General features: G+C 57.7%; 1 protein-coding gene across 5 annotated transcripts in view; it reads right to left on the bottom strand.

Annotated features, from left to right (window-relative positions):
• Positions 1-6,852: 6,852 nt before the first annotated feature.
• Positions 6,853-13,966, bottom strand: part of Mgmt (O-6-methylguanine-DNA methyltransferase) — a 199,502-nt gene continuing 192,388 nt past the window's right edge. For all 5 annotated transcript variants that reach the window (XM_013021863.1, XM_013021865.1, XM_013021864.1 and 2 more), the window contains exons 4-5: positions 12,107-12,246; positions 6,853-7,166 (exon numbers count right to left, since the gene is read on the bottom strand). In XM_013021863.1, the coding sequence (XP_012877317.1) occupies positions 7,035-7,166; positions 12,107-12,246 (272 nt within the window). In that variant the 3' untranslated portion in view covers positions 6,853-7,034. The remainder of the gene's footprint in view (positions 7,167-12,106; positions 12,247-13,966) is intronic.

Below are 13,966 nucleotides of genomic sequence, written 5' to 3' on the forward strand. Positions count from 1 at the left end.
TTCTCTTTCTCTCCTTCCCTCCCTTCCTTCTCTCTGTCTCTGTCTGTCTGTCTCTCTTTCTGGTTAGTCATGGAGCTTGAACTCTGGGCCTGGGCACTGTCCTTCAACTCTTTGGTTCAAGGCTAGCGCTCTACCAATTGAGCCACAGCGCCACTGCCAGTTTTCTGGTGGTTCAAGGGAGATAAGAGTCTCATGGACTTTCCTGCCCAGGCTGGCTTTGAACCGTGATCCTCACATCTCAGCCTCCTGAGTAGCTAGGATGACAGGCGTGAGCCGCCATGCCCGGCCCCTCTTATATTTTCATCTGGCACAATCATAATTAAAAGCAAAAAAAAAAAGCATCTCAAAAGTCCTGAGATAACTCACTTCTACCCTGACCCGATATACCAAAATTCTGCATCTAGAAAACGTTCTGGAATATTCTACAGGGCATATTCTGGTGGCATCTTTGGCACTCACCATTTGGCCTCACCAACAGTGTTCTGCTTCTGCATCAGCCCCTCACCGATGGCAACCTTGATCCACTGGATATCACTGGTATTAGAAATGGCCCTGGCTGCGTCGCCCACGCCACACAGAACCAAGCCAGGAGGTGGGGTGTGGCCTCCGGGAGACCCTTTTGGTTCATAATGTACCTCTGGGGCTCACAGAGCTCGAAAGCTCAGGTGGAAACCTGGAGTGTCCCTGGAACGGACTTGCCTCGGGACCACCCGGAGCTGCAGCACCGGCTACAGGACTGCGATCGCGTCCCTGGTCTGTGCCGCGGTCCCTCAGGCCACCACGACCCGCCGCCTTGAACTCAGAGGGGAGAGCCACCCCCACCCTTCAGGAGACGTGGCCTTGGCTCCTGGGGTCAGCTGGCCAGAAGCTCCTCCCTGATCCTTCTGGAAATGACAGGATGCCCAGAGTGTCCACTGGACATGGAGGACGGCTGGCCAGCCAGGCAGGGCGGGTGCCTCTCTCCCCCCTCCCCTGGGTCTGCTCGTCTGTCTTTTGCAGGACAGTTGCCACCACTGTGGGGCTCACCGGGGGGACCCAGCATCTCACCTCGGGACCCTTTCACAGGATTTGGATGTGGACCTGTTTGTCGGGAGACTCTCTTTGATCCACAACAGAAATGAAGCCGAAGGGTCCCAGGACCCTCACCAATTCTTCACCGCTGAGCACTTCAGACTCCTCCCCACAAAAAAGCTGCCAGATGTCTCCAACAGCGGGGCCTCTTTGGAGACCAGGCCCGTGGTGGGCCTTTCTCTCTTGTGCACTGAGACCTGGAGCCCACCTGGTCACAGCCATGGGACAGCTTGTGCCCTGCCTGATGGGGATGGCTGGGGGCTGGCCGGGCGCCATGTGTGTGTGGGGGAGCAGAAGCCCAGGAGCCTCTTGGCGGTAGAAGTATGAGAGGAGGCACTGTGCAGCAGACAGGTCCAGATTCATGGCACCCAGCAGCTCAGACCCAGAACATGACAAGCTTCCATTTTTTCCCCTTGTAAAAATCTGTTCATCTACATCTGAGACTAATTTGCTGGAAACTACAGAATACCTGTCACATTGCTTGCTGGCAAAGAGTCAGATGTTTGCACGGAAAAGTACAGACAGCTACATACTTCTTGGTGTTGTAATATTTAGATGTGTCATTCTTCATCTCGAAGCAGCAGCAGCTTTAAATAAATGAGTGCTCCCAGCTCGGATCGCGTCCCTGGCCTGGCGACGGAGCCGGAGCCTGCCTCTCCCCCGCAGGTGATCAGAGCTGCCTTGGGTGACTTTCTCCAATGACACGTTCAAGGTCATCGCCAAGGCTGCTGCCCAATGTGCATTTCAAACTTTGTCTTTTAAATCCCATCGGGATCCAGATGTTTGTGTGTAGGGGAACTGGGCCACAATCAGGAGGCACACATACTGCTTGTGTTTAGGATTCAAGCAGACACCGGGTGCCACAGGGAGTATGTGTGCAAGTGTGCGTGCCCTGAGACACAGGGACAAGGGACCCCCCACTTCCTGGGGGGTGCATTCTCCCCGCCCTGACCCGGGCACCAGCCTGTGAGGTGGAAGCACGCACCCCCTGCAGCCCCAGCTCCCGCACGCCTTGTGGGTCCAGCTTGGAGCTGGTGCAGTCGGCCAGCCTCCCTCTCGCTCCGCTCTTCCTCCCTCACCCACAGGCCACGGTGAACCAGGTTCCCCGCGAGGCCCCTTACCTCCTGCTATAACAACCCGATAACCCAAAAGATGGCAGCCTGGAAAAAGTAAGTGTTTAATAGGAAGGTTTGCTCTTTTTTTTTTTTTTTCCCACGCTCCCAACAACACTGGTTCCATACGGTACAGGATCGATCTTAATTACTGTCCATGTGGGATTTTTTTTTGTGTGGCTTTTTTCCTAGTGAAGAAAACATTAATGAGAAACTTTAAAGGCTTGTTAAGAGTGTCCTCTCATCAATCAGAGGGCTGTCAGGCGGCCTCTGCTGTCAATTTGCACTTCACTGCCCACCGTCCACTTCCTACTTCCTGGTCCGCTCCCCACCCCCGCCGCAGACCTCGCTCAGAGCAGCCCTGGGTGACGGAGCCCAGACATGCTCCATCTGTCAACAGCCGGAGCCTCGGGGTCCCGAGGATTCTGGATGCCCACCCTTGGGCACCTCGAGACATGGCAGGACCTGCAGTTTCTCCAGCTCTGGCCCTGGCTTTTGACTGCTGCCTCCCCCCGGCTGAACACAGACAGACAGACGGACGCTGCAATGTGTCTTTTGAACTGATAAGTAAAATTGATGTGAACTTCAGCTTTTTTTTCTTAAAAGAGATAGGAGCTCTGCTGTATAGTCCAGACTGGCTTTGAACTAACGACCTTCCTGCCTCAGCTTCCTGAGGAGCAGGGACTCCTTCCACGCACCTCCCGGCTTGGCTGACTCCAGCTTCTGGGATGAACACTTTTAACCAAATGCCTGTGATCAAGAAAGGAAAATTTCAGACCGCCCAATGGAGGCTAAACAAATGTAACTTCCCTCCCGAGGCCCAGAACCAGGGCGGCACGGACACGCACTCCTGGGACCAGAGACCCAGGTGAGTGCCAGCTGGCAGCTGTGATCACAGGCATCGCGTCCCTGTTGGGCTTGTAGGAAAATCTTTAAAATGGACTCCTCATGTCCCAGCTCCACATGCAGCCAGCCCGTCGCTCCGAAGCCTCCACTAAGGTGTTTGAGACCCACACAGCTCTGGGATCCTAACCGGCTCAGCACACAGCCGTACACCAATTCCGCCGTGCCTTCCTGCCTGTTTGGAGAGTGGCTGGTGCGCGCTGGCAGCCAGGCACGCAATCACAGGGGGCGCGGTGGCCGCTGTTGGGTGGGATGGTGGCCGGCGGGTCCCGTGCTGCCCGGGACCAGTGCTGTGAATCTACCGGACTCGGGGTGAGATTGTCTGACCCCCGCGATCGTCCGACCCCCACCAGCCAGGCTGATCGCATGCACTGCGGGTCCTGAGCAACCTACTTCTTGGTGTGGAGCTTCCTAGGAAGAATGTTCTGGGGATGGCTGATGCTCGCACTAGCTGAGACAGAAGGCGGATTCTGTCTGACCATAGCCACATAGGATGCCCGCGGCCACTCAGAACCCCCCAGGGAGCTGGGTGACCCAGCAGGGACCAGGGGAGACCGGGAGAGGAGACGCTGGTGCCGCCAGGCTCCTTGACCCGCGGCATGGGTTGGGCCCTGGGGGTGTCTGGGAAGCGGTCTCTGCAGCGTGAAGACTAGATGCCCTGATTCCATGATCAACAGGTGGCCATGCGTCCCCTGCTGCGGGCCACGGGATCCACGGCTTCTACAACCGTGACAGCGCCACGCCACACCCTGCAGCTCCTTCCCGGCCTTCTCCACGGTTCTGGCCCCTCCCGCTCCCCCCCCCCCGGCCCGCCAACGTACCAGCCACACCTGCGGACGCAGCCCTCCACCGTGGGTACAAAGAGCCAGACTTAGGCTGAGTCACCTGATCACTGACATAGTCACTGGACTGGCACAAGTGGGTGGCATGTGTCCCTCTGGGGCAGTCCTGAGACCAGCACCCCCCCCCCAGACACGGCCAAGGGCATCTGTCCTGGTGACAACCCACAGTGGCTGCGTCCTTTGTCACCTGGCCTCTGGAGGGGTGTGTGTGTGTGTGTGTGTGTGTGTGTGTGCGCCACAGTGTAGCAGCGGCTGACGTGGTGCAGGCTTGTGTGTCAGTGTTCAAAGCACCACAGCACAGGATGCGACCGGTGAGGGGACCTGGGGCTAAGGCCAAAGAACACAGCCTTCTTGCTTCGACATTTCTTTTTATTTGGACAATACTGTGTAATTCTTTCTGCCTTTCCATGGCCGTGCGGGAGCGTGGGTGTTTGCGTGGCTTCAGGGGCAAGGTCTACACAGGGTTGTGTGGCTCCATCCCCACAAAGCTGGCTTTAGGGTGGCCGGCTGCGGTTCCAGCCCCTCAGAGCCTGCCCGTGTTGCAAATGCGGAGGTTGCGGGATGCGTGGTGCAGGGGAGCCTGGGTGCCCAGTGCAGGAGTGAACGCGGGTGGGGTCAGCTGCAGGACCTGCTCAGGTCCACCTGCTGTGGGCCTCAGGCTCCTGAGGCCCGTGGAGGCCGGGGTCTCCCCTCCCCTCCACACGCTGCGGACACAGCGCCCTCTGTTGGAAGGCGTGCGCGCACGGAGACCGCAGGGCCCTGAGCCAGGACTCCATACACTTCCCCATCAGCTCCACGGCACACGGCCGGGTGCGGCGGGCACCCTGGCTGCGCCATGGCCGAGGGAGCTGTCCACTCTCAGTGACAGAGGCCAGAGAATGCGCAGAAGCAGGAGGGCAGGTGGCGGTGTGCGGTGACGCACCCCCAGGCTCCGGGCACATCTGTGTGACCTGACCCCCAGCACCCACCTCCCCTCTGGCCGGAGAACGGCCAAACTCAGGGGACAGCATGGGGACAGTGGTGCCACTTTATATTGGGGCACAATATCTAGAATTAGCTGGGCTGATGTTCAGGGACAGAAAAGGTAGGTGAGGGAGAAAGGCCTGAGCTGTGCTAGGCTGGGGCTGACGTGGCATCACCACGCCCCAACAAACCCAGCCGCGGTGAGGCTGCTGGGCCGCCCAGGGTGTCACCGCACGCCACCGGAGGTCCTGTGCTGGCTGAGGTCCACAGAGAAGCCACGGTAAAAACAATCCTGGTTGCTGCTGCGGGCAGTCTGAGGGCACCGCAGGGGGGTGTGCGGGGAGAGGATGCTGGAGGGGGGACGATACCGAAGTATATTGAATCTGTGAATCAAGATAGCAAAATAAAGTTTACTGAAGGCCGTACACAGGAGGGGGCGGTGGGGGGGGACAAGTCGGTCAGGTAGAGCACAGCAGGTGTGTGAAATACCACCGTGGGCCCCTGCCCATCCACACATTCAGGCTCACACTGGGATCCTAGCTACTCAGGAGGCTGAGATCCGAAGATCCAGGTTCAAAACCAGCCCAGACAGAAAAGTCTTCATGCTCTTACTTCCAATTAACTAGCAAAAAAACTGAAAATGCAGCTGTGGCTCAAGTGGCAGTGCTCCAGCTTTAAATGACAGAGCTGAGGGACCGTGCCCAGTCCCTGAGTTCAAGCTCTAGCATTGTTACATGCACACGCATGCACACACACATGAAAAAAACGAATGACAGGAATGTAAAACAGGTCCTGTCCAGGACCAGGGTACAGGTGGGAGGTGGGACGGGTGGAAGAGGTGAAGGAGGGTGAACATGGTCAAATTACTGCACAGACACGTGCGGAAAAGGAAGAATGGAGGTTGTGAAGGGGTGGGGGAGGGGGAGGGTGCATCTGTCCTTCGCATTTATAGCTATGTCAAAAGGCACAGTTCCTTGTACAACCAGTTGATGCTAATTTAAAACCGGGAGAGGTGGAAACCCTGTAGCTTCGTGCTGCAGCTGGTGGTTCATTTCCTCACAAACACATAGCTCCACGCTTCATGTTCGCATTTGGGTGTGGTTGTTTTATTCTGTATCAGGACTGGGGCTTGAACTCAGGGCCTTGCCTTCTGACGTGAGCTCAGCTTTCGCGCTCAAGGCTGGAGTCCTGCTACTTGAGTCAGAAGTGTCACATTTGGCTACAGTCACGATGCCCAGAGGAGCCTGAGCTGTCCCTCCCTCGGCCTGGGGCCTGCAGTTTGATTGACATGGGGCGGGGCTGAGGCTCAGACCCTTGTCGCCTGGACCCCACGGGGGTCACGTTCCCCCCCCCCGTTGCCCAGAGCATGCTAAGCTGAGCAAGAGAGGCTGGGATTGGAGGAGTGTGCCCAGAAAGGTGCCAAACCCACTTCCTGAGAGCTATGCGACATCCCAAATCTTTTTTGGGGAAAAATGTTTGTTTTGAACCCCACTAGGGCAGACCATAGCCGGTGCAGGATACCTTTCTGGTAATGAAAAGCACAGGCAAGAATGGGGGGCTCCCCAGGGCACCTCTTTTTCAGCCCTCCCCTCTCCTTCAGCCAGCTGCGGTGTGGGATGTTAGAGACCTAACCTGGCAATTGTCTAGGAGGGAGGGAAGAGTGAGAATGGGCCCCTGCAGGGGTGGGGTGGGAAGTTCAGGAATGGATGGACGGATGGATGGATGGATGGGTGGATGAGGGTGTGCAGCCACTGCCCGCAGGGGCCAGATGCTCCCTGTTTCCTGAGGGGGGACAAGGCTCACCCAGTTTTCCCCGCGCTCTCGTCCCTGGTTTAATGGACATTAAAAATGGAACAATGAGTGTGTTGGAGAAGGCAGCCGACGACACACAGCAGGGCTGGTCGTCTGAACTCATTCTGCTGTAAAATGTAGAAACAAGGAAGGGCAGGCGCGCTGTGTCTCCCGGGATGCATCGGGTTCTTTTAATATAGTGGTGCCACCACTCGCTCTGCTTCGGAGGCGGCGTTACATTTATGTGTCACTCAAATGTTTACTTCGAAGCCACACACTCAATTTTGGCCGGTGCACCGGGAGCCGGTGGGGCCAGGGCGGCCGGATGCCAGGGCCCCGACGCGCCGCTCCCTCAGCCTGGCCTGCCTGCCAGGATGCCTTCGTGGGCCAGGAGCCACTGCTTCACCGCACGCCCTCCGCCTGAGTAGTTGCCCAGGGCCCCGCTGCTGCAGATCACTCTGTGACATGGGATGAGGATGGGGACCTGAAAAACAGATGGCAGCTCTGTCACTCTGCTCCAGGCCAGCATGACCCGGGTGTGGAGAGCCAAGGGCCCACCACCCAGCACCTCACAGGCTTGTGGGCCACTGCGGGCTGAGCGATGATCGCTCCCCCTCCCCCCTCCCCCCCGCTCCCTCCCGGGGGTCCCTGGAGGTGGGATGTCTGTCCTGACATCACATCACAGCGTGCACATGGACCTCTTCCAGTAAAGAGTCCTCTTTACTCCAAGATTTGGAGGGAATCCCCTCCAAATAATTCCCTCCAAGAAGTAATCTCTGGTCCATACTTTCACACAACTGGGATGGAATGGGCTGGAACCTTCTTGGATGTGGTAACCAGAGGCATCAAGGACGGGGGACCCATGGAGGCCACGTCCGGCACCATGAGTTGGCCAGTTGCACTCTCTGGTTTTTAAATAAAGTTTTATTGGAATACAGCCATGTCTTTGGTTATGAATTATCTGTGGATGCGTTACCAAAGCCTTAATCCCCCCTGGCTCCTCCCAGGAAAGCCGAACCCTCTGCAGCCTGCTTTCCTTTCCTCTCACCTTCTGGGAGACTGGAGGTGTCTGAGAGGCAGCAGCCTCCACCAGTCTCACCAGAAGCTTGTACTGCCGGCCCACCCAGAGCAGGTCCGTGTGTGTGTGTGTGTGTGTGTGTGTGTGTGTGGTCAGTCCATCCCAGCAAGCAAGTCCCAGGCTTCTGTCTGCCCCTTCATCTAAAGAGTTTACTGAGTATTGAAGCTCTTACACTACTAGCAGGCTGATTGATTTAAGAGAGGGGGGTTCACAGGGGGCATGGCCACCCACAGCTGGCTGTCAGAGGGCTCCGTGTGGGGATACAGTCAGGAAGAAGGGCCATCTCACCAAACACATCTGCAGCAGAAAATGGCGTCCCACTGACCCCCATTCCAGAGAGTTCCCAACTGCAGCTATCTCTACAAGGCTAGTACTTTACCACTTTGAGCCACAGCGCCACTCGGGTAGGTGTCTCTGCTAACTGATGCGCCCAGAGAGAGGCCGGAGGCACAGCCCTGCACAGCACCCAGACAGGCCCGTGCGGACTTGCGGCTGATGCTCCTGATTCAAAGGTCTGCATGCCCAGGGTTGGATTTCAGCAGGCAGTACACGGGGCTCCTGCGGCCACAAGGCCCATGGTCCTGTCCAGCCTCCTCCCTCGGCCCCTAGCCACGGGGAGGAGGGAAAGCCTGCCCTCCGCAGGGGGTGGGCCCTGCTTCCTGCCAAGGCTAAGAATGGCTGGCCCTGAGAGCACCATGGCCCGTCTGCGCCTCTGTATTCAGCCTGGAGCAGCTCACAGAGAGAACATTATTTGCACCTTTTCTGAACCAACCTCTGCTTCCAGGTGAGTTTGGTGGCAGGTTCCTGACCACTAGAACAGCAAACTCCACTAAAATCCAGAGGACGTCCCGGGGGGGGGGAGGCCCTCCCCCGCAAAGCCTGTGCGATTTCTATCAATAACCTAAAAGCCCATGCGATCACAGCGCATCGGCGTCCTCTCGCCGTGAAATCAGATTGAGCCAGGCCACGGATCCATCGCTGGTGCAGGCCCTTTCTCAAAAGCTATAAAACTTCCAGACCCATAGATTGGTCTCCAGCAAAAATAACACGAAGGAGCCTTTCAATCAATAATGGAATCCCTCTGATTCTGGAACCGGCCACATATTTTTTCCAGCTCCGCCTTTGTTCTTCTGGGCAGAGCCCACGAGGGAAAAAGCTTGTTTTCACTCGCAGCCTCATCAATACCTAAATCCTGGCGAACAAGTGACACCGAGAAGCTGTAATCAATAGCTCCCTGTGCGTTTTTTTCTTCTGGTCAAATGGTTCAGCTCCGCTGACAACCCTGACACTCAGAACATGAGGCTAAATCTTCATCAACAGCCGTCTGGGTGACCGGCAAGGCTCAGGGCCACAGTGCTCACGGTACCATACATAAACTCTCTTCTCAGGAAGGTGGATGCTTAGAAAAAGGGGGGAAACACTCTGTGCACGTATTGATTGCTTATGCACTGCATTTAGCAGATTCTGTTCCAGGAGTAAGTGGAAAGGGTGCTGTGTGTGTATATGTGTGTGTGTGTGTGTGTACATAACTATGTGTATATGTGTGTGCGTGTATACATGTGTATGTATATATATGTATATACATGAGTATGTGTATATGTGTATGTATGTGTACACATGTGTATGTGTATACATGTATATGAGTGTATAGGTGTGTGCATATGTACATGAGTATGTGCATATATGTGTGTACATGAGCAGGTGTTATGTATGTGTGTATACATGCACATGTGTATGTGTATATATGTGTGCGTGTAGACATGTGTATGTGTATGTGTGTGTACATGTGTATGTGTATATGTGCATGTGTACATGTGTGTGTGCGTGCATGTGCGCACACATGAGTGCATGTCTCTGATTCAAAGGGTCCAGCAGCCTGTCAGGTGGGGCACAGTCTTCTGGAGACTACTTGACTTCACTTAGAGAAGTCAGGAGAAATCAAGATCTAGGATGGAGAAGAAGGTGTGCCCTGTAGAACCTGCCTTCTACTCTGGAGGGGCCACAGGTGGAGGCAAAGGCCACAGGGTGATGTGTGCCAACGTTCACCCTTGGAATTGGTGCAGGCCGAGCTCTGGGAGTTGGCCACCCTCTACTTTCCCTGCTTAAGTGCACAGCCGCTCTCCTCAGCCCGAGCGTGGAGATGCTTTCTGTGAGGCTGTCTCGGGGAGGCCTGCGGGGCAGCGGTGGTGTGGGCCGGCCTCTGGGGGGGCCCTGTGCCGGCCTTGGCAGGAGACTCTCTCGGAGGATGTGGAGGCCAGACTCCACCCAGGGCTCTTCCTCCCTCAGGCGCATGAACACCTTTGACTCTTCTAGCTCACTCGGGGCTGGATGCCGTCCAGCCCAGCTGCTGTAAAAGGGACAAAGGTGACACAGGCCATCGGTGCAAGGACCCACGGCAGCACATCTGCTGTGGATACCATCTGCTCCGGTGGAGGCCAGCACAGCGCCAAAGCCACAGAGAGGCCACGGAAGGACAGGGCCCCTCCGTGCTGCCACAGGCCTAGCAAGGACCTGGGCTGAGGGCGGCCGTCAAGCCCGCCTTCCCGAGGTCCTCACCCCAGGGGTCCGAGGCTTCTTGGGACTGAATGGGGCGCTGCCAATTTTGTGACTGAAAGTTCAAAACTCTGTGAGGCCTATTTTATAAATTCCAGCAGCCGGGGCTGGATCTGAACAGAGACATCGGCAGGGACGACCAGATGTGCTTGCTGTCCCCCACGGCGGGCTGGACTGGCCAGGGCACCATGGCCACCCCCCTCCCAGGGCTGAAGATGAAAATCACGTCCCAAGGGACGCTGCATGGAGGCCGAGGGCCCGGCTGCCAGCTGCCCCGGTTCTCCCCGCGCGGCCCGGCCCAGGCGCGGTGTGCCGCAGCCGTCTGCTGCCTCAAACCTGGTCGCCCCCTCGCAGGGGAGGATGCTGGCCTGCCAGAGGGCATCACAACACGGAGTCTTGGGACCCTCCAGAGATTTGGTCTTGGAATTCTGCATCCCAGGATGTGATGAGCAGACTGTGTGCTACTGGGTTCCACACCAGTGCTGCTTCAGGAAGAAACCATCACAACGCTGCAGCGCTCCGCAGCGGCAGCACAAGGGGCGTCTGGGGGCTGAGCGTGTGCAGGCCTCGTGGACAGGCCCGTGGACCGGCCCTTCTTCCTGCAGGGTCCATGGGCACACAGGGCCTCGGCCTGGCCTGCACCCCACCACGCATGATTTCCTGGCTCACCTTGGATTTTGGGGCGGCATCAGGGAGTCCAGGGGCCTGCTGTGCTAGCAGGACACAGGTCAGCCTCTGGCCTGCTTGTCCACAGGAGCACGGCCTGTCCCCGGGGAGCACGTTCTGTCCCCGGGGAGCACTCCCTGTCCCTGGGGAGCACGGCTTGTCCACAGGAGCACGGCCTGTCCCCGGGGAGCACTCCCTGTCCCTGGGGAGCACGGCTTGTCCACAGGAGCACGGCCTGTCCCCGGGGAGCGCGGCCTGTCCCCAGGGAGCACTCCCTGTCCCTGGGGAGCACGGCCTGTCCCGGGATCATGACCTGTCCCTGGGGACTGAAGAGATCTGGGGGAGGAGCTGGCCCTGATGAGGCTCTCAGTACTGTAAGCCATGTGTGTGGTTGGACGTGTGTGAGCTGTTCATGCCACTGGATGGTGCCAGGGCTCTGGAGACCAGGGAACCCAGGCCTTCAGGACAGAACGCAGCACCCAGGGGATGGGGCTGCTGGCTTCACACCTGACCCCACACAGCTCCACACAGCTGGGCGCCTCTGCCCACTGGGTGCCTGGTACCACACCACGGACACCGGTGCGTCCGCCGCCCTGGGCGGGGGAGGGGCATGCGTGTGTGTGAGCTGGTCCACTCGGGCCTCTGGGGGGAGGGGCACGCGTGCGCGTGAGCTGGTCCACTCAGGCCTTTGGGGGGAGGGGCACGCGTGCGCGTGAGCTGGTCCACTCGGGCCTCTGGGGGGAGGGGCACGCGTGCGCGTGAGCTGGTCCACTCGGGCCTCTGGGGGGAGGGGCACGCGTGCGTGTGAGCTGGTCCACTCGGGCCTCTGGGGGCAGGGGCACGTGTGCGTGTGAGCTGGTCCACTCAGGCCTCTGGGGGGAGGGGCATGCATGCGTGTGAGCTGGTCCACTCGGGCCTCTGGGCTTTGTTCTCCTCCCGTGCGCAACAGCCGGGCGTGCCTGCAGCTGTGGCGCGATGGTCCCCAGTGCAGACTTGGTGCTCGGCTTGGGCTGCACGCACTTCCGGGGACACACATTTAATCCAATGACACTGGGCCCGCACGGCGCAGATCGGATCGGAGGCCCAGCCCACAGCCGCCAGCCTGGGGCTCCGTCTGCAGAACTCACCGGATTGCTTCTCATCGCTCCCCCCACGGCGCGGGCAGCCTTGGGGTTGCCTGCCAAGGCTGCTAATTGTTGGTAAGAAACCATTTCTCCAAATTTCACAACCTTCAGCAGCTTCCACAGCACCCGTCTGGTGAAGGAGTCTGAAAGGAAGAACAGAGCGATGTTCTTCAGACAAACAGTCCGCACTGCTCTGCTAGAGACAGCGGCCAGCCCCAGAGAAGACACAACCACACAAACGGAGGCGTCAGACGCAATGAAAACACGGCCCTCCCCCGCGCCTGTCCCGTGCAAGGGGAGAGGAGCGGGCGCGGCGCGGGCCGGTGGCTCCCCAGGCCCCCAGGCCTGCCCCTTCCTGCTGCCCTCCGGGCTTCCACGCAGGACCAAGCGGGCTGCCCTTCCCAGAAGGGGCAGGCGCGTGTCCACCCACAGCTCAGCCAGTCCAGGCATCCCTCTCTGCCCAACTGTGGGGAAGGCTCTGGGGTTGGGGTGCAGTTCTACCTTGCGCGGGGACACGGAAGCAGAGTGGACGCCCGGCAGTGAGGACCACGGTCCCAGTGTGGCTCTGACTACCGGACACCACCACGGCGTGTGGCCCTGTCCCCCAAATTAAACTAACCTCTTCCTGTGTGCGGTGAGCCTGTGTGCACCGAGTCTCAGGTGCTCTGGGTCCGGCTGCAGGAAGGACCGGGGGGGGGCGGTCAGGACCACTGCCTCCTACCTCTGGGTTCGAGAACTCTCCATGGTAGTGTGCTGAGCTGATGTGACACACTGCCCGAGGACACTGAGCCACAGCCACGTCCTCCGCGTGCTCCGCCACTCAGAGCAGAAGTTTCTACAAGGCAACCACGGGAGGCCCAGTGCTCCCCGGCACCCGCGAGAGTGCTCGGCACACCCCGGGCCAGGCTGGCAAAGTGTGATTTGGTTTTTATAGGAAACGCCCTTACATGTTAAATAATAAAAATCACTTCTTCACGGAGGGGAACGATAATCACTTCAGTGGGGGAAAAATCTGTTTAGTCTTTATTATAACATTAAGCAAATTAAACATCAGCATAATCCAGGTGATACCAGAAAAGGGTCATCAAAGAAATTAACTTTGTTGTTCATTAATTTACATGGATTAGTAGAGGGCAAAAAGATGGCAAATGTGCTCTAGTTTTTTATGATATAATTTCAAACTGTACACCGTTTGTGGCGGGGTTGACTTGAGGGTTAATCAGACTGATTTGTCCTTTTAATTGCTTTCTATTCAAAGAAAATTCATTAGATAATGTTCTCTTCAAAATTCATGAATCAATTTAACTGAAGAAACCGCATTAACAGCTCGGGGTTCATTAGCACAGGGTTGTGAGTGCGGAGGACCGGGAGGGGCTCTGTGGGCAAACAGACTCTGTTTACCATCCTGTCTTCAGGAAGGGGCCGGCCTCAGTGTTAATCACGACTGCCTAGAACAAGGGGAGGAAAGGAGGAGGGAGAGGCAGGAGGCCCACTGGAGTCAAGGTAGAATGGAGGGTTCATGTAGGCAGAGATGGTGAACCCAGACCCGGAGGCTGGGAGACATAGAGGCCCGGCTCTGCCTTCCTTGCACGGCAGAGTTTAGTGGCTTTGGTCCAGCCAGAGGATGCGGCCTGGAGCCTGAACACCCTGGAGCCTCTCAGAATCCATCACAAGGATCGCTGGAGCAGCGACTGGAGTGACAGGGCTGACAAACACTGACCCTGCCAAGGCTCAGCTGTGCACATGGCTCTGAGTGTGACCGCCCAGTCACCACCTCCCTCCAGGAGGAAATGCGTCATGAAACAGAACACTGCGTGTCTGTGCATCGCACACAGTGCACCGCCATGTTGGGGACCTGCATCC

The sequence above is a fragment of the Dipodomys ordii genome, unplaced genomic scaffold, assembly GCF_000151885.1.
Source record: "Dipodomys ordii isolate 6190 unplaced genomic scaffold, Dord_2.0 Scaffold58, whole genome shotgun sequence".
In the NCBI taxonomy this organism is placed as follows: Eukaryota; Metazoa; Chordata; class Mammalia; order Rodentia; family Heteromyidae; genus Dipodomys; species Dipodomys ordii.